The sequence below is a fragment of the Panthera tigris genome, chromosome A3 (genome assembly GCF_018350195.1).
Source record: "Panthera tigris isolate Pti1 chromosome A3, P.tigris_Pti1_mat1.1, whole genome shotgun sequence".
Lineage (NCBI taxonomy): Eukaryota > Metazoa > Chordata > Mammalia > Carnivora > Felidae > Panthera > Panthera tigris.
Genome location: NC_056662.1, coordinates 30,241,252 through 30,265,355, shown reverse-complemented (window position 1 = coordinate 30,265,355; position 24,104 = coordinate 30,241,252). Strand labels below are relative to the sequence as shown.

Sequence of the window (24,104 nt, the reverse complement as noted above, 5' to 3'; positions counted from 1 at the left end):
CACCCCGCAAAGAACTCCTCCATTAACGGTTTTCTCCCCCCAAATTACTCCTCTCATTCTTTAATTCACACCTGTTAAAAAACCTTGTTTATCCCAAACCCCAGCTCCTTGTTTTGCATCTAACGATCTCTAATCCTTAAACCACAGCATATTCACTCTTGCCTGCCACTCACTTCTCCACCCCTTTCGGCTTACCCTCCTCCAATCATGTTTCTGTTGCTCAGTACCTCACCTTCTAGATCTCAGATCATCCCGTGGGTGTGTGAGTGTGTGCACGTTCACATGTATGTATAAAATCCAGGCCAAGTTTCAAAGCTGGGATCTTGCCTTGTCTTCTCCTTATAGATGCTAACTAGTAGCTTTGGTAACTTTATGGTATATGCACATAATATACTATCTGAGGGCAGGGACTGTGGGCTTCAACGAATCTGCCAATGAAATATTTTACCGAACTATGATAATGAAATATTGAACAATACAGATTAAAGTCAAGAAATCAGAATTTTCAAAGAGAAATGATATTTGTTTGCATAATTCCAGAAAAAAACCACTTTTCACATTTTTTTTTTTTTTTTACTTTTCACATAATTTTAACACATTCTTAAAGGTGTACTTATATGCAATACCTGAAAACTCAGTTTTAGCTCATCACAATATCAAGAACAATGACCTTTATATAAAAGACCTACCTGGTACCCGTGACCCGCTTGTAATTATCTTTGGAATATACTGCTAAAATGCTAACCCCAGAGCCAATGTTCACCAGAAGCAGAGGGTATGGATTTTTCAAATCAAATGGTAACTTCTGACATTTCTCAGCATCAGCAGGGTTTTCAAAGTAATAGCACTGTGACCGTCCATTGAATCCAACTGAGTCAATGTATAAAATTCCTTTTATTAAACAATCTAGTTCATCAAGTTTGCAAAGCTGAAGGTCACCTATCTGTAATGAAATAAAAATACATTCAGACTTTCTAACAAGCCAAAAATAAAAACTCTGCTTAATAAGGCACCCCTCTACATTAAACAAACCATAGAAGTGCTCACAGATGTGTACTATTCGTACATATGATTTACAGAACAAAGCTGGAGACAAAAAACATAGGGACGATCTGATTAGACAGACCCAAATACACTCCACCTACAAACCACTGCAGCAGCTAGAGAAATGTGCCCAAAACCCAAGCAGAAAACAAGATATCTACTCACAGGGACCATGAGTCAGGAGCACAGGTGAGATCACCGCCCCATTAGAAAGCCAACTCCAAGAAATTCAAGTGACTCAAACACCTGGTGACACAAGGCAGGAGCCACAAGGACTCAGACATCTACCCTCTGAACAACCATCTTCGAAGCTGTAGAACAGTATCAAACTAGGCCTCACTTTGTTATTAATAAACAGACGTCAAAGGGCTGCAAAGTATATAATTAGAAGGTAATAAGGTTTTTCACTATCTAAAACCAATTACAGGGCACCTGGGTGGCTCAGTCGGACACGTGTCTGACTTCAGCTCAGGTCATGATCTCACAGTTCCTGAGTTCAAGCCCCTCATCAGGCTCTGGGCTGACAGCTGAGAGCCTGGAGCCTGCTTTGGATTCTCCCTCTCTCTGCCCCTCCCCACTCACACTCTGTCTCTCTCTCAAAAATAAACTTTTTTTTTTTAATTTTTAAATAAATAAAAAATAAACCAACTATAGTCCCTGGAGGATGAGAAGATTTTAGCAGTATCAAAATTCCCAAGTGTTACCAATGTAATCCACTTAAATAACAGAACGATTATTATTCATATTAGAAAGCAATGTACAGGATCAATTAAGAACGAAAAGGATCTTCAGTAATTAAGAACTGAGGTGGGAAGAACTCCAAGACATGCTGTCAGTCAAAAAAGCAAGTTGAGAAACACTTCATAATACGTGACCCTAACTAACTTGCCTATGTGTAAAGCCAAGTTTACATGCACCTGTGTGTGTCATACAGTCATGCAGAGAACACTAAAAAGATACATAAACTTCTAACAGTGGTGACTCTGGAGAGATGGCATAAAGAAACATCTCCACTTGGGGCACCTGCGTGGTTCAGTCAGTTAAGCATCTGACTTTCACTCAGGTCATGATCTCCAGGTTCATGAGTTCGAGCTCTGTGTCAGGCTCTGTGCTGACAGCTCAGAGCCTGGAGCCTGCTTCTGATTCTGTATCTCCCTCTCTCTCTGCCCCTCCCCTGCTTGATCTCTCTCTCTCTCTCTCTCTCTCTCTCTCTCTCTCTCTCTCTCTCTCAAAAATAAACATTAAAAAAAACTCCCCACTTTACTTCCTGAACTTCTAACCCACGTGAATGTTTGCAAGCACGTACACTCCACATATTTGAGTGACAAAGGTAAAAACTGCCTCCTAAACCCCTTACAGCACCTATTTCTGTTTACAAGTGGGTCCAGCCCTGCAAGTCCTCCCCATTTAAGTCAACTCTCACTTGATTACATTTCTACTCAATTTATTCTGATCCACAGCAAAGAGGGAAATTAACAGGTAACTTCATCTTAATCCTTAATCCCTAAGTAAGAATATTAAATTACTCCTCTGACCAAACCCAAGCCCTTGAAGTATTCATCACTGTCCCTATGGCACCTGCTCATGCCCTCTCTACTGAGATGAATTCAAAACCAACTTCCTGCATGTGAATCTGAATTTCCTCTTCTGTATCTCCTTTTCTGTATTTTCATTTCATTTCATCATTTTACACTGGTGGCCTAGTGGAGCCCAAACAGTTGGTCTCCTTTTTCCTTCTACAGTTTTTTTTTCCTTTTCCTTTCTAGAATTCCTGTCATCCTGAGTGTCCTGCTAATTCCTAATGAATCCCAGCCCCTAAGTGATAGTTAGACGAATAAATGCATAGCTAATTTCACTAATGCAAGGTATTCATAACATAATGTGTTACACCAACAAGCAAACCCAGTATGTTAAGAAATTTGATTCACATTAAAAGTCAACAAAGTAGGGACACCTAGGTGGCTCAGTCAGTTAAGCGTCCAACTCTTGATTTCAGCTCAGGTCATGATTTCAGTCATGAGATTGGTTGTGAGATAGAGGCCCATATCGGGCTCCACACTGAGCGTGGAGCCTGCTTAAGATTCTCTCCCTCTGCCCCTCTCCCCGGCTTGCACTCTCTCTCTCTCAAATTAAAAAAAAAAAAAAAAGGCAACAAAATAAACTCAGTATTTTAAAAAAAACATTCCACTGTGGTTTATTAAATACTAGTTACTCTTAATGCACAAAGAGCATTTGATAGGCATTTCATTTTCCTATAATTTTCAAGGACAGCACTGCTGCATTCAAATGAGAAACCCGAAAGCCTAAGAACTGATTTCTAAGGTCTAAAATTCACTTTGCACCGTCCCCTTGAATTACCATACAATGCTGAACCTCTGGAAACAGCCTGAATGGTTTTCAAATATGTTCCAAAGGGCATCTATACAGGGTCCTGCAAAAAGTTTTCTCCTTTACCCATCAGTTATGATCCAGAGTCCACTATGAGGTTTCCACAAAGGAAGGGAACCGTCTCTACTCCAACTAAACTTCCTCTTTCCTCACTGCTGGAAGAGAAACCACTAAAAACCAACCACCAAAAGAAATTCAGGCAAAGAATATTAAAACTTGATAAAAATTCATGTCAATTCTATATTAGGATTATGGTCAGTAACAGGAGAAAGTCAGGAGAAAGAAGACAAAGAAAGAGGATGTCACAAACCACACATTGACACATGGAGAAAAAAAGAAAGGTAAAACAACAAAGGCAAAGGCAGAATCTCTAGAATAACATTCTCATTAGTGGCATTAAAAACATAATCACTGGGAATGCCTGGGTGGCTCAGTTAAGTGTCTTTCAGCTCAGGTCATGATGTCATAGTCCATGAGTTCGAGCCCTTCATAGTCCATGAGTTCGAGCCAGCACAGAGCCTGGCTGACAGCTCAGAACCTAGAGCCTGCTTTGGATTTTGTGTCTCCCTCTCTCTGCCCCTCCCCTGCTCACCCCTGTCTCTTTCTCTCTCTCAAAAAGTAAATAAACACACAAAAATTTTTTTTTAAAAAACCATAGACACTGAAGATATTTTCAATCTATTCTGACCCTGAAAGTCAGAGTTTTGGCCAATTCACTTGTCTACTCTCCCACCTAACCCCACAACCACATCCACCCTCAATGGACCTAGCCTCAAGGCCTTGCACACAGTGTTACTAAATGAAAACAAAGTCAGGCACCCACTGGCACTCCCCTAGCATCCAGACATGATTCAGAGACACATATAACAAGAGTGCAGAACAGTACACATCAGAAGGCATTTGGGGAGAGAAGGCTCTGCTGTTAACCATTTCAGACTAGCCCTGAGACCAAGAGGCCACTGCTTTGGACCAGCGTTCCTTGTTTTTTTTAATAGTAACCTTGCCAGGAAACAATTGAGGGGGACAAGAGAAATTATGTGGTAGACAAAATTGGAAACAATTTTTTTTTGAGAGAGAGAGAGAGAGAGAGGGCACAAGTGAGTAAGGGGGAAGAGAGAGAGAGAGAAACAGGGCTCACCCAAAGCAGGGCTCATGTTCACTCGATGCAGGGCACAAACTCACCAGAAGTAAGACTCAAGCTCACCCAATGTGGGACTTGAACTCATGAACCGTAAGATCATGACCTTAGCCCAAATCAGATGCTTAACGACTGAGTCACCCAGGCGCCCCTGGAAAAAATTTTATGACATTAAATGACATTTTTTTTTAAATTTTTTTTTTTTTAAAGGAGGCTCCATGCCCAATGTGGGGCTTGAACTCACGACCCTGAAATCAAGAGTCACATATTACACCAACTGAGCCAGCCAGGTGCCCCAAAATTATTTTTCCAATCTCATTGAAGATTTTTAACATTTTTTATTTTAGAAAAAGAGAGTGTGAGTGACCGGGGGAGAAGGGCAGAAGGCAAGAGGGGGAGGGGGAGAGAGACAGAGAGAACGAGAATCCCAAACAGGCTCCACACTCAGCACAGAGCCTGACACAGGACTTGATCCCACGATGCTGGGATTGTGATCTGAGCCTAAATCAATGGTGAAAAGCTCAACCAACTGAGCCACTCAGGTGCCCCAAGATTTTTTTTAATAGTAATTTCTATACCCAACATGGGGCTCAAACTCATGACCCCAAGATCAAGAGTCACACACTCTTCCAAATGAGCCAGCCAGACGCCCCTCATAGTTTCAGACCTAATGACCTGTTCCTCGTAGGTAGTTCCTCAGACTGCTTATCACAGCTTATTATAATCTCTAGATGGCAACTCCAGACTACGACTCGATTTACATCTCTCTAATCTTAATCGGGTGAAAACTCAAGTTCCATTAGAAATGAAAATGATTCCACCACTTGCTACTCGTATTATTTTTAACGATCAGATTACCATAAATTGTATGTAAGCTAAAAAAAATACATACTGTGAGAAAATCCTGCTCAAATTTGTACGCTCCACCTCCAGTGGCACAAAAGACAGTGTGAAGACTCGAGAAGTTTTTATCTCTGCCCATCTGAATAAAAGCAGGCATGTCATGAGTGGGAAAGCGTATAAAGTGCAGATTGCCCTTGCGTCCACACAGAGTCAGGTCCTTCAGCTCCAGGTGCACATCCCGAATACCTGTGGACCCATAAGCCACATTGGAGGTCAGGTACTTCCGAATGCTTTTAAGACTTTCCACCTCTTCTTCTTCTTCTTCAGCAGTGATGTCTTTGGGTTCAAAATAAACCAGCTTAACCAGGGTTCCACCAATATCCAAGCCAAACCATGGAAAAACTAAATGGGAAAAGAAAAAAAAAGTCAGAACTTTTTTTTTTCTGAAAACTAAACACATACGTACTAGATTAGCAATTTATTCATACCCTGAGGTTTCCAAGGACTAGAGAAACAAAAAGGGCGTTGGGAAAAGAAACAGGATTCTGTCTGATCTGGAAAATATCTTTAAAAAAAAAAGTCACTGACACAAAAACAGACACTCAGATCAGTGGAACAGAACAGAGAACCCAAAAATGGACCCACAAACGTATGGCCAACTAATCTCTGACAAAGCAGGAAAGAGTATCCAACGGAATAAAGACAGTCTCTTCAGCAAATACTGCTGGGAAAACTGGACAGCAACATGCAGAAAAATGAGCCTGGACCATTTTCTTACACCATACACAAAAATAAACTCAAAATGGATGAAAGACCTAAATGTAAGACAGGAAGCCATCAAAATCCTCGAGGAGAAAACAGGCAAAAACCTCTTTGACCTTGGCCACAGCAACTTTCTTACTCAACACGTCTCCGGAGGCAAGGGAAACAAAAGCAAAAATGCACTATTGGGACCTCATCAAAATAAAAAGCTTCTGCACAATGGGCACCTGGGTGGCTCAGTCGGTTGAGCATCCAACTTCGGCTCAGGTCATGATCTCGTGGTCTGTGAGTTCGAGCCCCATGTCGGGCTCTGTGCTGACAGCTCAGAGCCTGGAGCCTGTTTCTGATTCTGTGTCTCCCTCTCTCTCTCTGCCCCTCCCCTGCTCATGCTCTCTCAAAATGCTCGAAAATAAAAATAAACATTAAAAAAAAATTTTTTTTTTTTTTTTTAAAAAGCTTCTACACAGGGAAGGAAACAATCAGCAAAACTAAAAGGCAACCAACAGAATGTTTTTTTTTTAAAAAGCTTCTACACAGGGAAGGAAACAATCAGCAAAACTAAAAGGCAACCAACAGAATGGGAGAAGATATTTGCAAACAACATATCAGATAAAGGGTTAATATCCAAAATCTATAAAGAACTTATCACACAAACTCAACACCCAAAAAACAAATAATCCAGTGAAGAAATGGGCAAAAGACATGAATAGACACTTCTCCAAAGAAGACATCCAGATGGCAACAGACACATGAAAACATGCTCACAACATCACTCATCATCAGGGAAATAACAAATCAAAACCACAATGAGATACCACCTTACACCTGTCAGAATGGCTAACATTAACAACTCAGGCAACAACAGATGTTGGCGAGGATGCGGAGAGAGAGGATCTCTTTTGCACTGCTGGTGGGAATGCAAACTGGTGCAGCCACTCTGGAAAACAGTATGGAGGTTCCTCAAAAAATTAAAAATAGAACTACCCTATGGCCCAGCAATTGCACTACTAGGCATTTATCCAAGGGATACAGGTGTGCTGTTTCAAAGGGGCACATGCACCCCAATGTTTATAGCAGCACTATCAACAATAGCCAAAGTATGGAAAGAGCCCAAATGTCCATCGATGGATGAATGGATAAAGAAGATGTGGTGTGTGTGTGTGTGTGTGTGTGTGTGTGTGTGTGTATACACATACATGTATATGTATACACACACACACACAATCTTCTTTATCTTTTATGTATATAAATGTGTATATATATGTATATATACACATATCTTTATGTGTGTGTGTATACACACACACACACACACACACACACACACACACACACACACACACACACACTGGAGTATTACTCAGCAATCAAAAAGAATGAAATCCTGCCATTTGCAACTACGTGGATGGAACTAGAGGGTATTACGCTAAGTGAAATTAATCAGTCAGAGAAAGACAAGTATCATATGGCTTCACTCATACAAAGAATTTAAGATACAAAACTGATGAACATAAGGGAAGGGAAGCAAAAATAATATAAAAACAGGGAAGGGGACAAAACATTAAGAGACTCTTAAATATGGAGAACAGAGGGTTACTGAAGGGTATGGGGGGGGAGTGGGCAAAATGAGTAAGGGGCATTAAGGAATCTACTCCTGAAAACATTGTTGCACTGTATGCTAACTTGGATGTAAATTTAAAAAAATAAAAATAAAAAACATATTTTTAGAAATGTATTATTTCAAAAAAAGTCACAAAGATCAGGAAGAAAAACATCAAAATATTGAGTCAACCCAGCCCTCTTGCACAAATAAGCCCAAACTACACAATGAAATATTAAAAAACAACAAAATGACTACCCATGAATCTCAACTTTGAAAAAAAAAAAAAAGATTGAGAATGAAAATCTACATCCTTCCTCTTGGCTCAAAGAAGAAATGTTGAAACTTTTCAGAGCTCTGGTTTAGTATGCAAACTAGAAATAGAGGAAATTCCCAACCTTATGTAACATGTAAGCTCCAGTGGTCAATTTCTCAAAACCTGATGTCCCTAAAATAAAAGGTTTCAAAGGACTTTATGGTAACATATTTTAGAGTTAATATCTGTTCCCAAAAAAATCCTTCCCAAAAAATAGCTTCAGGAGATCAGAGCAAAATGGACTGCACAGACTGCCTTGCCCTCCTAGCTTAGATGGCAGAAATGACTAAAGATACAGATTTATTGATGTATTATTTTCCAAAATAATTCCGGGAAACAAGAAACGATAGGATCAGCAAAACTAAGTTGATAAGGGCAGTAACTGTCCAGAACCCTAAAAAGAAGAATGCTATAAAAAAAAAAAAAAAAAAAAAAAAAAAAAAAACTGGGAATAAACAAACAGTGCCTGGGTGGCTTCGTTAGCTGGGCATCCAACTCATGATCCCAGGGATTAAGCCCCTCTTTGGGTCTGCACTGAGGAGGGAGCCTGCTTGAGATTCTCTCTCTCTTTCCCTCTGCCCCTCTCCCCCACTCAAGCTCTCAATTTCTCTCTAAAATAAATAAATAAATAAAATAAAAATTGGGAGCAGCTATGAAGGCTGGGAGAGTACACGGGTGCTCCATCAAGCTGTACATAGGAGTGGCTGCCATGGAGAAACAGGGACAGGCTCTGGTGGTCATGGGTGATCTGGTGGGGAATGCATCTGGTGCAACTGAACAGACCAACCACTTCCCTCTACTGAGAACCACTCCCCACACCTCCACCCCTCCAGAGGCAAAGTCTTCATTAAACACAAGCACTTCAGCCAAAGACTCAGAATGGCACCCACCTAAGTAGCTACTATCACCCCAGAAGAAATGAGGAGACATGTATCTGGACATACATCCCTACAATCCACCTTCAGAAACTGGTAAAGAGATACTGCATCCACTGACAGAAAAGCAATCCTCAAAATAGAGATGATCACTTCACAAATTAGAATCACCAAAAGGGATATCTACACCACAAAAACGAGAAACTAAACATCTTTAGAAAGAGTTTCAGAAACAAACAGTAGACTTAAAAAGAATCATAATTATCCTCAGGGGTAAAATAAGAAGAAACTAAGAAATGATTGCCATCTGTGGTTGTAACTGCACGAATCCACACATAAAATTATACAGAACTAAATACGTACACACAAAAGAGTTTTTGTATAATTGGTTAGGCCTAAGTCAAGTCTGTGAACTGTATCAGTGTTAATTTCTTAGTTGGGGGTTGTGAAGCTTTGGAAACCAAAAAAAGAGGGAAGGGGACAAACTAGTATACACTTGACAGAGATCAGTCTCAAAAACAGGCTGAGTAAAAGAAGCCTCACACAAAGGCTACATGCTATATGATTCCACGCATATGAAACTCCAGGAAATGCAAAGCAATCATTTCTGCATTTGATAGGAAGTAGACTGTAGGCTGGGGGAGGAAGTGGAGGGAAGGACTATAGGAGCAGAAGAAAACTTTCTGTATTAACCCAAACCTTTTTTTAAAATATAGATGTAATTTACTGTCAAGTTAGTTAGCTAACATACAGTGTATACGGTGTGCTCTTGGCTTCGGGAGTAGATTCCCATGATTTATCACTTACATACAACACCCAGTGCTCATACCAACAAGTGTCCTCCTCAATGCCCATCACCCATTTTCCCCACCCCCCAGCCTCCCCACACCCTTCCAGCCTCAGTTTGTTCTCTGTATTTAAAAGTCTCTTATGGTTTGCCTCCCTCTGTTTGTAACTATTCATGTATTTTTTTCTTTCCCTTCCCCCATGGCCTTCTGTTAAGTTTCTGAACTTCCACGAATGAGTGAAAACATGATATTTGTCTTTCTCTGACTTATTTCACTTAGCAAAATGTCCTCCAGTTCCATCCACATTGTTGCAAATGGCAAGGTTTCATTCCTTTTCACTGTGGAGTAGTATTCCATTGCGGGGGGGAAAGGGGGGGGCACATCTTTATCCCTTCATCAGTTGATAGACATTTGGTAGTAACCCAAATCTTGATTGTTGGAGGTGAAGGGAGAGCTCCATGGGTGTGTCTATATATCTGTCAAAATGCATGGAACTATACACTTTAAATAGATGCAGTTGCTTGTATGTAAATTGTTCCTCAATAAAGAGTTTTATAAAATAAGAAAAAGGAAAAAATCTATTTCCAAAATAAAGCTCAAAAGATGTATTTAACAGCAAAATAGGCAAAGAAAAAAATGGAAAACAAAACTAAGAAATTCTCCCCAAATCCTCTCAGGTATGAAGGAAAAGTAGATATATATAGAAATACAGAACCATAACTTCTGTTAGTCCCAGAAACTTCCTGGGGAAGGCAGAGGAGGAAAAGACATAAATCATCAGGTTCACTAAGTGTCAAGCAGAACCAATTAGTGGCAAACAGACAGACAGACTTAGACACATTCTATTGAAATGTCAAGAAATCCTAAACACTTCCAAAGACAAAAGCATATTCCTACAAAGATACATAAATCACATAAAGGTGGAAATGGATTTTTCATCAGCGACATAGATGCTAGAAGATAATGGAGCACTAGCTTCAAAGTTATAAGGAAAAAGACTTTGAAACATATCCAGCCAAATCAGCTTTCAAGGAGGAGTGCAAAAGAAATTTTCACACATGAAAGAGCTCAATGTTTACTACTCAAAGACCTTCTCTGAAAAGAAAGAAAAAAAAAAAAGGACCTTCTCTGAAATAATTAGTAAATGCCTTCCAATATAATTTTAAAAGCATCCAAATATGAGCTTTAAGAAACAATGATCAGCAAAGGAAACAATACATGTGACTTTCCGAAAAATCAGCAATCTGGAACTAAAATATATGATTTCAACATAGGAAGCTGAAAAGGGAAGTGAGAGACAAGTGAAGCAAACAGTAGCTCTGTCTTGATAGGGAAAAGAAGATACAAATTCTGATTAATTCTAAATAAGGAGAAAAAAGTGATAGTTTAAATACATCAAAAATGTACAGGTAACTCTAGAAGAAAAGAAAATGAACATATGACCTCCAAACAACTATGGAAACAAATCAGTTCAAAAACAAAGAAAAAAAAATATGGCAAACACAAAACAAAAAAAGACAGGAATGAACACAAATACATCAGTAATCACTAATAGGTCAAATTACCCTTCTACAGAAGAAATTTGATTATATGCTTATATATTATATATACATTTAAGATAATACAAGTAGACTGAGGTAAATATATGGCAAAACACAGAGAGAGTCCTATCATAAAGAGTTGGATGCTTTAAGATGAAAACAGCATTCAGTCAAAAATACTCAAATCAAAATCTTAAGCACCTCACTGGAGACTGATATACCAGATAGAACAGGTGACATATTTAGGAACCATGATAAGTTAAAGTCAAACCTTATGTATCAAGACCAGCACCGCACTTAACAGGGACTACTTTGCTCACATGAGAGGTGCCCCTCCAAACAGCTATCTACCAAGGAAATAGGATTCACAACTCCCATCTTACACTCACTTGCCATTATACATTCACTGACCAATTTGGTGGGTAGAATCACCATTTATTTAACAGACTTGAAATATATATATACTTGAATCTGGGTAAGCAAAATGAATTCCTGAATAATGCTACTCCACGTATTAAGCAAATGTTAACAGAAATTAAGTACAATACTAGCAGACTAAATAAAATTCAAAACAAAAAGGATTAAAAGGGAATAAAAAGAAACTGTATCATGAGCATAAAAGAAGTAGAACTGATGTGATCCTAACAAATGCTTCAAAAATATTAAAAACAAGGAGAAACTGACAAATCTACACAACAATGTGAGAATGACACAGGTATCAGAAATTTGTACTCTCTCACACACACACACACACACACACACACACACACACACACAAAATAAAGGTATAGAGGATTTGAATATAAAGCTAGTAAGGTCAATCTATGAAACATAAATAACCCTATCAAAAAAAAAACACAAATACACCTTCCTTTCAAATACCTATAAACCATACAAATTAACTGCACAAGCTTAAAGAACCTCAAACTCCAAAGAACAAAAACAAACCACATTCACTTTCCACAATAACTCAACATTATGAATTAATCCAACAAACACAAAGAAATAAATCTCTCCACCTGAAAATTTTTAAACCCACTTCTTTTAACTCTGAAATAAAAGGAGAAACCAAAACAAAATTTATTTTTGGATGAATGACAATAAGAACATTATGTATCAAAATCAGTAAGATACACCCTCCATGGTACCCGAAGGGAAATTTCTGGCCTTAAAAGTTTATCAAATGGATGCAAAAAAGAAAACCTGAATAAAAAGGGGAATGTCACACACAATTCACACAATTTGAAATGCTAGAAAAAGAATAAATTAGATCCAAAATAAGCAGAAAGGAATTATTAAGAACAAAAGCAAGATGTAGGGGTGCCTGCGTGGCTCAGTTGGTTGGATGTCCAACTTCTGTGCTGACAGCTCAGAGGCTAGAGCCTGCTTCAGATTCTATGTCTCCCTCTCTCTCTGCCCCTTCCCCACTCACACTCTCTCAGAAATAAACATTAAAAAAAGAAAAAAATGTTTTAAAGAGATGTAAATGAAATTAGAAAAACATGATCATCATGAACAACACCACAGGAGAGCTGACCAATAACATCAAGCTTTGAAAAAGCCATTAATACAGACAAATTTCTGGTAAGTATATCCAAGAAAAAGAAAGAAGATATAGCTTTTCTTTAAAAAAAAAAAAGAAAAAGAAAAATCAAAGATAAGAGTATGTAACCAGAGACTACATGAGTGTACAATTTCATATTAAGTTTAAAATGTACACCAGAAAATTAGCAAGAAAAAATAGAGTACAAAAAGTGGCTCAAAATAAGATCAAAAACACAAATCAAAAGCACTGAAAAATTTTAAAAAGATGTGAAAGATCTTTCAACCAAACAAGAACAAAAAAGCACCAGGCCTTAATGGTTTCCAGGCAAACCTTTAAGAGCTTCTAGGTTACAGAAAAATCTAAAAAGATTCCTAAGTCATTCTAACCTCATATCAAAACTAGAAAAGAGGGGCACCTGGGTGACTCAGTCAGTTGAGCATCCCACTCTTGATTTTGGCTCAGGTCATGATCTCACAGTTCGTGGGATTGAGCCCCATGTTGGACTCTGCAATGAGTGTGGAGTCTGCTTAAGATTTTCTTTCTCTTTCTCTCTTTCTCTCCCCCCCCCCCCACTCCCCACATTCTCTCTGGAAAAAAATAAACTAGAAAAGAAACCTCTCACAACAAAATGCATTAAATTACTAAACAATGTCCAGTTGTGCAGTAAGAGTAATTAACCACAGTCAACAGATATTCTTCTCAGGAATGCAAAAAGATGGTTTTCACGTTAGATTCCAAAAAATAACAACAATACTTAGAGACAAATCTTAGTACTAAATATGTACAATAGCTATTATTAAAATAGTGTACTGAAAATCAGAGCAGTGGAAAGATTCCTGTTCCAGGACAAAACACTGAGTATTATTAAAATGTCAATTCTCCAAGTTAACCTAACAATGTCAATGCAATTCTAATGAGAACACTATGGCTGACTCCCCAGAAGCCATTCCACCTCAGTCCCAGGCAGGGACAGTCCTGAATTTTTTTTACACCTACAAAAATTCCATTCTCAATGACAGGCCTGACCCAAACTGGCACAGGTCATGAAAAGTCTGTCCCTGGCACCTATAAGAAAAGTTTCTTCACTCAAGAAAGCAATAGTGCTAAATAGGATTGAAGCAAGGAGATTAGATTCCTATTTTCCGACCTGTAGTGCCATTTTTTTTTAAATGTGTATTTTGAGAGAGAGCAAGAACGAGAGTGGGCATATGCTCAGGCAAGCAAGCAGGGGAGGGGCAGAGAAAGAAAAGAGAGAAAGAGAATTCCAAGCAAGCCCCGCACTGTCAGCGCAGAGCCCAACTCGAGCTCATGAACGGTGAGATCATGATCTGAGCCAAAATCAAGAGCCGTAGGCTTAACCAACTGAGCCACCCAGGCACCCTGTGCCATTCTTTTAACCATCAACTTTAGGAGGCCACCAACCTGTAATTACCACAGACACAGCACTCCACCAACAAACATATCACATCAATAGGATTAGAATCTTGGAGTCTGGGTGGCTCAGTGGTTATGAGTCAGATTCTTGATTTCAGCTTAGGTCATGATCTCACAGTTCATGGGTTCAAGCCCGGCATAAGGCTCTGTGCTGGGAGCGTGGAGCGCCTGCTTGGGATTCTCTCTCTCCCTCTCTCTGCCCCTCCCCTGCTCTCCCTCTCTCTCTCAAAATAAATAAACATTTTTTTTTTTTTTAATAGGACTGGAATCTGAAGGTCTGGACAAACCTAAGACCAATGGAAGATTTTATAATGCTTAAAGCTTAAATGCTTAAATGCTTAAAATGAGTAAAGCTTAAGCTTTACTCCCATTTCCTTAGATTAAAAAATTTAAACATTAACATATAGCTATTATGTATTAAATGATTATTAACAGTCAAGCACTCTATTAGGCACTTGACTGCATAAATTTATTTAATGTTTGCAACGATCATATAAGGCAAGTACTATAATCATCCCACTTTACAGATTAAGAAACTGAAGTGCACAAGAGTCCAAGGTCACAATCAAGAAAAGGCAGAGGTAGGGACTCAAACCCAGATTTCCTAAATCCTTTCACAAGCATTTTCAACAAGTGTCTATACAAACCTAAGAGCACAAAACACACACCCTTGAGTTAATAAGAAAATAAAATTAGGAGTTTAATAAAAATCACATACTTTAAAAAATTAGGAGGATCAACAATATATAAAGAAAAATAAGGAGTCTTGGGCAGAGCTCAGTTCATATGCTTGTTACAGACTTTAACGGTTTCTGGATTTTTCTCTGTACTACTCATCAAACGATTTACATACCCAAGAACTGAGAAACACTGAGAAGCACAGGAGGTCCATTAGACACATGTTCTCTGATAATGGCTGACAGAATTATGCCAGGCCATATAATTGTTATTTCAAAACATTCAACTGCCCAAAGGGATTAGATTCCCATCACTGACTGCAGACTGCCTCATATACTATAACAGAATGAATACTGGAATAAGCTTTCTAATCCTTGTTCAAAACACTGTTTCTGGTGGGAAAAGGAACTTCTGCTATACCATCAGTCTTCATATCTCACCAACAGAATACTTATTCATCACTTCCAATTACTGAATTATTCCATTAATTTTCACAGATATTTTAGTCTGTCTGCAACCCTTCACATATATCCTGGTATTAAGGCCTCCAAGGCACTCAGTCTAGACAATCTACACTTGACTTAGAATTTAAACTCTGCCTCACAGGTTATTTATGTAAAACCATCTGTAGCACCACGTCTGTCTCATAATAGGTCTCAACAACTGAAAGACTTTCAAATGGGAAATAAATGGTGTATAAGAATGTGCTGTTTTCCAATACTATGAACCACATCTTTACCAGACCGATGTGGTTAAGATATTGCAAACCCAAATCTCTGGGCCGATCTAGGCAGCAATCTTTGGCACCAATTAAAAGGCCTACTTTAATAAATATTCTTGGGGCATCTGGGTGGCTCAGTCGGTTGGGCGTCCGACTTCGGCTCAGGTCATGATCTCGCAGTCCGTGAGTTCGAGCCCTGCATCAGGCTCTGTGCTGACAGCTCAGAGCCTGGAGCCTGTTTCAGATTCTGTGTCTCCCTCCCTCTCTGACCCTCCCCCGTTCATGCTCTGTCTCTGTCTCAAAAATAAACGTAAAAAAAAATTTTTTTTAATTAAATAAAAACTATTATTCTCAAAATAGTTTTAACTTGGGGACTAGATTCCTATATAATATATATTATCAAACCAGTAGACTCAATAATAAATTCTACATTTTGGAAATATAAACCCACAAAACCTAATAAACTACTAGAAAACTAAAGATGGCTTCCACTTTTAGAAAGCAAACTTTAAGCTGTTATTTACAAGAGAAGTTTTCACATGCTGGTCAGTCTCACTGACATACACTGAGAAAGAACATAATAAACTAAGAACCGTGCCTGAAGATAAAAATATCCCAAGGTATGAACCTGAAAAAACATTCACCAGGTTATAAATTTAAGCCTAAGAAACATCACTGTTCTTCTAAATGACCAAAATAACTATTCTTTTCTGCTTGATAAGGTCCTAACAGCCTACAGTCTATTGTCTTGTTCCTTCTCTCCTTTTAACATGTGTTTAAGCAAAAGATTTTTTTTAGTATTTTGAGAGGGGGGGGGAGGGGGGGAGGGAGGGAGAGAAGGAGGGAGGGAGGGAGAGAAGGAGGGAGGGAGGGAGAGAGAGGGAGGGAGGGGGGGAGAGGGGGGGAGAGGGAGAGGGAGGGAGAGAGGGAGAGGGGGGGGAGGGGGGGAGAGGGAGAGAGGGAGAGAGGGAGAGAGGGAGAGGGGGGGAGGAGAGGGGGAGAGGGGGAGAGGGGGAGAGGGAGAGAGGGAGAGAGGGAGAGAGGGAGAGAGGGAGAGAGGGAGAGAGGGAGAGAGGGAGAGAGGGAGAGAGGGAGAGGGAGAGAGAGAGAGAAATCATTTGCGCACATGCAGGGGAGGGGGAGGGAGGGACAGAGGATCCCAAGCAGGCTCTGCACTGATGGGGGGCTCAAACTCAGGAACCACGAGATCATGATCTGAACCAAAGCTGGACACTTAACCAACTGAGCCACCTAGGAGCCCCTAAAAGATTTTTTAAGTTTACTTATTTCTTTTGAAAGAAAGAGATCACTAGCGAGAGAGGGGCACTATGAGTACAGAGCCCAATGCAGGGCTCAAACTCACGAACCAAACCGTGAGATCATGACCTGAGCTGAAATCAAGAGTCAGGCAATTGGGGCTTCTGGGTGGCTCAGTTGGTTAAACGTCCAACTTCAGCTCAGACCATGATCTCACAGTTCGTGGGTTTGAGCCCCACGTTAGACTCTGTGCTGACAGCTCACAGCCTGGAGCCTGCTTCACATTCTGTCTCTCCATCTCTCTCTGCCCCTTCCCCACTCACACTCTATCTCTGTCTCTCTCTCTCTCTCAAAAATAAATAAAAACAATTTAAAAAAAAAAAAAAAAAAGAGTCGGGTGAGTGAGCCACGCAGGTGCCCCAAAAGATTTTTAATAGCATACATCACTTCTCCTTTATGGTACCCCCTAGATAAAAAAGGGTAGGGATGCTAACACTGTTTGAACAATCATATTACCTAAATACACATGGCCCCTAAAATAACATACTGTACCATTTTACACAGCTGCATACTTTGGATTATTTTTAGGCCCTGCTTAATGCTTCACATTCTTTGAACAACCAAAGTGAAGGACCATGTTTACTTTGATTTCATTTAGATTTAAAGTTGATAAAAAGGTTAAAAAGCATCCTCTCCCATTCTGTACCTCAAACATAGGCTACGAAGCAACAGAAATCTTTTCACTGAGCTCCTAATGGGCAGTCTTCCCTAATTCCCTAACTGAAGATGAAACACTGCACCTAATAAGGGGCAGTCTCCCAGGGCCCCAGCACCAATTCCTTTCTGCCAACACTGATGCTCCCCAAAAGCCAAGGAAAAGCAACCATTTGCTAGGCTGGCATTATCAAGCTACAGAAACTTTTTTTTTTTTTAAAGAGTTTTAAGTTTATTTTTTTAGTAATCTCAACACCCAATGTGGGTCTCAAACTCACAACCCCAAGAGTCGCATGTTCTACCAACTGAGCCAGCCAGGCACCCCTAAAAGCTTTTTCTAGATCAATGGAAATTAAGGATATTCCACGACTAACAGGAGTCGAAAATCAACGTGTCCCAAAGATCTCCCTGGAGTGCTACAACATGCTTCATGCTTTGAAGTCACCTTCAAAAATCCAGCTCATCCACCAGCCACATGGGATACTCCCATCCCAGGTTCCACACCTCTAACACATCTGCTGCACATCTGGGACCCTTGATTAAAATGCATGTTCTCTTGTGACATGCCTGTATACATTTGTCAAAGTATACATTTTGCTGTATGTAATTATGCCTCAGTAAAATTTTTTAAAAAATTAACAGATGCATTAAAAAAGCAGGGGGGCGCGCCTGGGTGGCTCAGTTGGTTAAGCAATCAACTTCGGCTGAGGTCTTGATCTCACGGTGAGTTAGAGCTTCGCACTGGGATCTCTGCTGTCAGCATGGAGCCTGCTTCAGATCCTCTGTCCCCTTCTCTCTGCCCCTCCCCCACTCATGCTCTGTCTCAAATAGAAATAAACATTAAAAAAAATTAACAGGTGCATGTTCTTAGACTTGTTTGCAGACCTGAATGGGTTTTTGGTTTTTTTTTTTTTTAGGCTTCTAAGTAATTCCATGTAAGAACCACTGCTCTGGGTTATGCTGCATGTACCTTCCCCTACTCAAAAATAGGGAAAGTCAAGAACACTGGGTCTGAAAGTCAGACACCTAATCACACAGATCCATTATTAACTCACTACATGCCCTTGGACAAAGGAAAAATTTCACTGACAGTTTCCTCTTCTGGAAACTAGAGATAAAAAATACCTACCACATAGGGTAACTGTGAGACTTCAATGATAGGTTTTTAACATATTTGACACAGTGTCTAACACAAGCAGTACATTACCATCATTAGCATCTTTGTTTCCTTTTTTTTTTTTTTTTGACGTTTATTTATTTTTGAGAGACAGACCAGGAGCGGGAGAGGGGCAGAGAGAGAGAGAGGGAGACACAGAATCCGAAGCAGGCTCCAGGCTCCGAGCTGTCAGCACAGAGCCTGACGCGGGGCTCAAACCCACAAACCGTGAGATCATGACCTGAGCCGAAGTCGGACACTTAACTGACTGAGCCGCCCAGTCACCCCTGGTTTCCATCACTTTAAATCAATCTTTACTTGGTATTTCTCTGTCCTGTGAGACATACTCTACCTAATCTAAAACTTTTAAAGAACTTCTTACACACAGACATGCCTAGCCTCATCCCTAATGGGATGGGAACAGGTTTGAGAATTACACTGTTCTGGGGAACATGTGTGGCAGAACATGACTATGACCAGGGCCCACAAGAATTCCTAAGATAAACTGAATAGCTCCTTCTAGTTTCAAATGACATCTAGTCTCCTACCTTTAGACAAGTAGTTTAAGGACATCAGAATGAAGCTCTCTAACCTCCAAAGAAAGATGGCACCACCCTATACCCAACTTTACCAAAAATAAATACGGAGATTTATTTAGTCTTTACTGAATTCTCTCAGAGGTGAAACCATTCTTGGAGGGTTCAGAAATCAAGAGGCTGCCTCTCCATCTAACAGGTGCACCCCTGGACAGTAACAGAAAAAACAAATGGAAGAAAGAAATAACCTTTTTGGCAGGTCTCATTACCTGAGAGATGGCTTTTCATGATTTATCAGAGAAAGCAATAAAGGCAACCATGACAAACATCAGACATAAAAACAAAAATAAATATGTAAATAAATAAATAAATCCGACATGAATATCTGTCTTGGTTCCTTAAAAGATATCTCAGGGACGCCTGGGTGGCTCAGTCGGTTAAGCATCTAATTCTTTTTTTTTTTTTTTAGTTTTTTTTTGTTTGTTTGTTTATTTTTGAAAGAGAGAGAGAGAGTGGTAGAAATGCAGAGAGAGAGGAAGACACAGGATATGAAGCACGCTCCAGGCTCGGAGTTGTTAGCACCACATTCCACGCGGGCTCGAACCCACAGGCCATGAGATCATGACCTGAGCCAAAATCAGACATTTAACCGATTGAACCACCCAGGTGCCCCTAGCATCCAATTCTTGATTTCAGCTCAGTTCATGATCTCCACGGTCTTAGCATGGAGCCTGCTTGAGATTCTCTCTCCTGCTTGCAGGTGCACTCTCTCTAAAAACAAAAAAAAAAAATAAAAAGACATCTCAAAACCACCTTACATACCACCCCCACCCCCCAATACAATCTAAACCAGAGTTTTCCACAGGTGTCTCTGAGCAGCTGTATCTAAATGATATGAGGAATTTGTTAAAATGCAGCTTCTTAGAACCCTCCCCAGATTCTGATTCAAAAAGATGGAGTTGGACCCAAGGAATCTGCATTTTTAACTCCCAAGGTCATTTTTATGCTCAAAATTTGGAAGTACTTCCACAGTAGCTAGAAATTTTCACCCCAAGTAAGTCTTGAACACAAAAGATAGTGATTATGCTTAGCTTTAGAGCAATGAAGAAACAGCTAATAGAATATACACAATTCAATAAAGCACAGTGGTTGAGAGGACGTATGGAGCTGGACTTCCTGAATTTACATTTCTATCCCACTACTCACAAGTCATTTGACAGGGGGCAAATGTACCCCCGTTTTCTCATCTGTAAAATGGAATAAACAAGTTATGAATACTAATGAGTTATTAAAGCTCTCAGTAGAGTGCCTGACCTCCGCAAACACCCAAAACACAATCCTTATTTAGAAAGTGGGTGATGGGCATTGAGGAGGGCATCTGTTGGGATGAGCCCTGGGTGTTGTACAGAAACCAATGTGACAATAAATTATATTTAATATAAAAAAAAAGTACTTATTTAGAATTCTTATGGTCAATGGCTAAAAGACAGCTGGCTAGAGGGCTGTGAATCTCTGAAATTTACAACCATCTCTGATGATGTAGTACAAAACCATTAACGTTTTGCATTGCTTAAAAATCAGGTGCTTAGGGGCGCCTGGGTGGCGCAGTCGGTTAAGCGTCCGACTTCAGCCAGGTCACGATCTTGCGGTCCGTGAGTTCGAGCCCCGCGTCAGGCTCTGGGCTGTCGGCTCGGAGCCTGGAGCCTGTTTCCGATTCTGTGTCTCCCTCTCTCTCTGCCCCTCCCCCGTTCATGCTTTGTCTCTCTCTGTCCCAAAAATAAATAAAAAACATTGAAAAAAAAAAAAAATTAAAAAAAAAAAAAAAATCAGGTGCTTCTCGGGGCACCTGGGTGGCTCAGTCGGTTAAGCGTCCGACTTCGGCTCAGGTCACGATCTTGCGGTCCGTGAGTTCGAGCCCCGCGTCGGGCTCTGGGCTGATGGCTCAGAGCCTGGAGCCTGCTTCCGATTCTGTGTCTCCCTCTCTCTCTGACCCTCCCCCGTTCATGCTCTGTCTCTCTCTGTCTCAAAAATAAATAAACTTAAAAAAAAAAAATTAAAAAAAAAAAAATCAGGTGCTTCTCAAATAAAACACAAACCAGGTAACTGGTTCTAAACATGGTATCGATTGAGAGCAGTTAATCTGTTTTCCAAATTTCTTTCAAGACAGGAAAAGACAAAGTAATTCAGACTCCCAAATTTTTCACAGCAAAACAGGGCTACATTTAACATTTAATCATCCAAATCATGTAAAAGTACAGCAACCTGGTGGCTGGCTGAGGTACAAGACCATCCAATAAAGACCTCACTCTCATAACCTGCATTTAAAACAGACTGATTTCCTGAAAGAGGAATTTGGCAACAAGACAAAAATCTAACCATATGTAAAACGTCACTAAATGATAAAGCTTATATTAGAGTATTAAGACAGTGGATACTTTCAACAGTAGCAATAGCTACTAGACTGAGGATGCTAACTGAAGACCTTTAAAGGGGTGAAAATGTATGGACTAGAACACAACGCAGGAAAAGAAGCCTGATAAGAAAATGGAGAAACCGATTCTCCAGAAAGAGCATGTGCAACTGCCAAGGCGAGATTCCCGCAAAATAAAAAGCCTTAATGCCCAGAATGCTACAGACCTGAATCGTGAGTATCAGCAAATAGATGCAAAGAAAACAGAGATATCTGGGTGAGAGTTGACCCGAATTCTCACGGGAAGAAAAGCAGCCAAAGCTTAAGTGCACAGAACACGGAATCCAGTTTTAGGCCTGCAGCAACTCAAGGGCTAGTTAACCATTTTTAGGAAGGCCGAAATCTCCAGATTAAAGGGATTTAACGTCTTGGACACCGCTCTTTGGGACCCACGGAAAACAGACACGGGGGATTCAAAGGATTTAGGGGGAAAGGAGGAGGTGGAAATGAGTCAAAAGAAGCCTTCTCGACGATAAAATCATGTGACTCTCGGGCAAAGAATGCCCAAGGAGCTAAGGAGAGGAAGAAAGGGTCCTGAGTAAAGACGCTCCACTTCCACCACCGTCAAGGGCGGACCACTGCGCCCGAGGTCTGGGCGGGGGCCGGACCCTAATGCCCCAAACTTGGACCTGAGGCCTCCAGCCGGGAGTCAGCCCATGCACCAACCTAGGACCACCGTGAGGGGGCACTGTCCCCACACGAGCGCGCGGGAAAAACGGCGGCCGCGTCGGAAGGGGGCAGGGCGAGCCGCGAGGACGACCCCCCGGGCACTTACGCTGCCGCTTCTTCCTGAGGCTTTCCACGCGCTGGCGGGAGGCCGAGGGAGCGCCGCTGTAGGAGCCGGGCCGGTTTCGCCTAATGCCCTCTACCGAAGCCGAGGCAGAGGACCCGACTGGGGGCTCCGACGCGCTACTCGCCCGGCGCCGCAGCAGCTCCCGCCGCCGCCCATCAGGCCCTTCGGGCGCCGGCTCCCCCGCCGAGGCGGAGGTGTCGGCCGCTCTGCCGTGGCGCTCCATGGGCACGCCGAGCCGGCCCGCTCCCATCCGCAGCAGCCGCCGCTGCCGCCCAAGCCAGCCCCCCAGCGCCGAAACCCTCGTCGCCTCCTCCGCGGCAGTCCAGCCCAAGCAGAGGCGCCCCCTCCACCGTCCGCCTCTTCCGTTGCGCCAACGCGCAGCAAGCCAATCCAAATAGGGTGGGGGCGGCCCGAAGGCCTCGCGTCCAATCGCCTCCCTCACTCGAGGCGGATCGACTGCGCGTCCGTCCAATGAAAGGCTCCCAGGACGGGGCGGGGCGGAGAGTGGCGGGGGAGGGGATCGAAGCTTAGCCGCGAAGAAGGCGGTGTTGCCGAGGGGAGAGTGATGGCGGCGCCGCCCAATGGACGTGTGGGTGGAGGGGCTGGCTCACCCGCCCGCACTGGCGGACAGGTCAGGGGGGCCCTGCCCCTGAGTCCCGCCTCGCTGCTGCATCCCTCTCCCCCTGCCCGCGCCCTCCGCCAGCCCAGCAGTGTGCCCCCCGGCGTCTGGCCGCTAGTCTTTGGCAGACCGAAGGGCTTGAACCGCGGCTGATTTAGCCTTTGTCCCTTGGCCTGGTTCCGCCACTGCCGTCGAGACCACCAGCCCCTCCGCGCTCTTTTTTACCCTCTCCCCCAGCACTGCCACTGGCGTGGTTGGGCTAAGCCCCCTCCATTCCGCCTGCGTTGGAGAAACGTACCCGGTACCAGAAGGAAAGAAAGGTCTGGGGCTGGTCTCCATGGCAACTGGAAGAAAGAGGTGGGTTATAAATCCTACGCCACCCTTCAGTGCTGAAGGAGGGGGTGTGGGAGCCGGGGAGTAGGGTTTGCGTTTTGAAGGACAGTGTGGATTCCTTTCCGTGCGGTGCACTAGGGGGACATAGAAGGATTTGGTGGCTGCCTTGGAACCTGGGTTGTAAGGGGTGTGTGTGTGCGCGCGCGCGAGCGTTAATCATCTTATTCCCTTTTGGGGGGCGAGACCACAGTCACCTCCAGCCCTGAGATACTGACCATTCACACCTATCTAAGGCCCTGCCACCCATCCCTTCTCCAAAGATTATCCAAGCCTGGAATGACCCCACCTTGCTCTGTACCCTCAAGGCACTCCCTCAGTCCGTCAAGTTTAACAGGACTATTAGTTTTTCTTACTAATTATTCCTAAGTGCCTCTCCCGGGACACTGTAATGTCCCTTGGGTGATAGACCTCATTTTTTTTTTACCTTTGCCGTAATAACTGCTAGTAGCCCACAGAACGAGAAAGATAAGCTTCTCTCTTGCTTGTTGAGTA

General features: G+C 41.8%; 1 protein-coding gene across 3 annotated transcripts in view; it reads right to left on the bottom strand.

Annotated features, from left to right (window-relative positions):
- Positions 1 to 22,937, bottom strand: part of PANK2 (pantothenate kinase 2) — a 32,191-nt gene extending 9,254 nt beyond the window's left edge. Inside the window, exons 1-3 of one of the 3 annotated variants that reach the window (XM_007073271.2) lie at positions 22,583 to 22,937; positions 5,463 to 5,815; positions 690 to 943 (exon numbers count right to left, since the gene is read on the bottom strand). In XM_007073271.2, the coding sequence (XP_007073333.2) occupies positions 690 to 943; positions 5,463 to 5,815; positions 22,583 to 22,850 (875 nt within the window). In that variant the 5' untranslated portion in view covers positions 22,851 to 22,937. Of the gene's footprint in view, positions 1 to 689; positions 944 to 5,462; positions 5,816 to 22,582 lie in introns of those variants that run through there. The other 2 variants (XM_042980848.1, XM_042980849.1) reach the window with 2 other exon arrangements.
- Between the last annotated feature and the right edge of the window lie 1,167 nt (positions 22,938 to 24,104).